General features: G+C 38.7%; 1 protein-coding gene across 1 annotated transcript; it reads right to left on the bottom strand.

Moving 5' to 3' along the window:
* Positions 1 to 5: 5 nt before the first annotated feature.
* LOC110428423 (uncharacterized) lies at positions 6 to 2,076 on the bottom strand (the record flags this gene model as incomplete). The annotated part of the gene is made up of 1 exon (XM_021444265.2): positions 6 to 2,076. A coding segment is annotated over exon 1 (2,001 nt), but the record flags the coding sequence as incomplete, so codon positions are not given.
* Between the last annotated feature and the right edge of the window lie 6 nt (positions 2,077 to 2,082).

The raw sequence follows: 2,082 nt of genomic DNA, 5'->3' as shown, positions 1-2,082 counted from the left end.
AAAAGTCTAGCTGTGCCAAAATCTGAGACATGAGCCTCATAGTCTAAATCCAAGAGAACATTGTTGCTAGAAATGTCTCGATGAATTATAGGTGGTGAATGGTCGTGATGCATATAAGACAAAGCATTGGCCAATCCTTTGACAACATTGAGCCTTTTATTCCAATCCAACTCCGCTGCCTCTTCATTATGGCTTAAGATCATTCTCAAACTTCCTCTTTCCACAAACTCATAAACCAGAAATGAGTGCTTTGAATGTGAACAAAAACCATGTAGCTTCACAATGTTACGATGCCTTATTTCTGTCAAAGCATGAATCTCACTTCTAAAGGCTTTCAAGTTATTAATAAGCATGCTATCTTCTTGTTGGTGAAGTTTCTTGACAGCGACCGCCTGACCATTTGGTAGCACAGCTTTATAAACATTTCCATATCCTCCTGAACCGATGCAATAGTTGGAGCTGAAATCTTCTGTGGCTTCAATAATATTCTCATAGAGTAGTCTTCCACCATATCCCAATACTGTGAAAATATCTCCAAGTTGTGCCTCCCTTATCTCAGATTTTCTGGCTCGATTCTTTTGACGAAGAATAAAGAAACCTCCAAACAAGGTAAGTATCAGAAGCAACATACCAAAGAGTGGAAGCACAACTAAAATGATGACTCTGCTGCTTTTTCTATGACCGATTTTGCGGCTAGTGATAGGAGCACAAGGCATTAATCCAGTGGCATTACCACAGAGGTCCTTATTGTTTCTTAAGGCTTCAAATGAAGCCTCATGAAATGCCTTAAGGTTGGGAATCGGCCCTTCTAATTGATTGTAAGAGATATTCACAACCGTCAAGCTACGCAAATCATTGAAAGCAACCGGGATTGAACCATTGAGCATATTGTGAGAAAGATTCAATGTTTCCAACATATGTAAATTTCCAAGCGGTTGTGGTATCGCTCCAACAATCAAATTCTGACTCAAATCTAGACTTTGCAAACCATATATTGACCTTAATGAAAAAGGAATGCTTTCTCCAAGTTCATTCCTGCTCAAATTCAAGTTCAATAACTTCGAGCACTCTCCAAGTTGATTAGGAACCGGTCCACTTAAATTGTTTGATGCCAAGTTTAGATGTTCTAGATTTGAAAGAACTCCAATCTCTGATGGAATTTTGCCTGAAAGTTGGTTACCGTTTAGCAAAAGTCGGAACATCGATGATAATGATCCCAATTCTTTGGGAATCTCACCAATTAGATGATTTGAAGAGAGATCAAGTTCCTGTAATTGAGTTGCATGTTCCAACTCAGGTGGTATCTTTCCAGAAATGTTGTTATTGGAGATTTGTAGGCTTGTTAGATTATGGCATTGCCCCCACTTTGGAGAAAGTTCACCATAAAACCTGTTATTGCTTAATGCAATATAATTCAAATTTGGATATACACCAAAAGCTTCTGATATATCTCCTGTCAATTGATTTCCTTCAAGCCTAACTCTGTATAAACTTTTGCAATTTCTCAAGCTTGGTGGGATTTGACCTGTTAAATTGTTGTCGGTGACCCCAAGATAAGCAAGGAGTCCACTATGGCATAAAATCTCGGGTAATTGACCTCTAAGATGGTTATATGATAATTGTAGTGATTCCAAATGAGTAAGATTGCTAAATGTTGGAGGAGTGGACCCTGACAAATTATTACTGAAAAGAGATAGTACCCTGAGCTTCGTCATTTTTCCCATGGAAGCAGGGATTTGGCCAGAAATCATGTTTCGATAAAGTTCAAGATTAGACAAGTTTGTTAAGTTTCCTATGGAAGCAGGGATGAAACCGGTGAGATTATTACTTGACAACTGCAATACGGACAAAGATCCAAGTTGTCCTATTTGACCGGGGATAGAACCAGAGAGCTTATTGTCATATAGATAAAGCCACACCAATTTGCTTAAATTTCCAATGGATTCGGGGATAGGACCAGATAAGGAGTTATTTGAAAAATCAAGCAAAAGGAGAGACCTCAACATTCCAACTTCTCCAGGTATGCTACCATTGAGTTTGTTGCTCTCAAGGTAAAGGCTGGTTAAATTATGCAAGCTTCCG

Source organism: Theobroma umbraticum, unplaced genomic scaffold, assembly GCF_002168275.2.
Source record: "Theobroma umbraticum cultivar Fairchild unplaced genomic scaffold, ASM216827v3 scaffold_115.0, whole genome shotgun sequence".
Lineage (NCBI taxonomy): Eukaryota > Viridiplantae > Streptophyta > Magnoliopsida > Malvales > Malvaceae > Theobroma > Theobroma umbraticum.
Note: the sequence above shows the minus strand (reverse complement) of the source record. Positions and strands in the feature narration are given on the sequence as shown.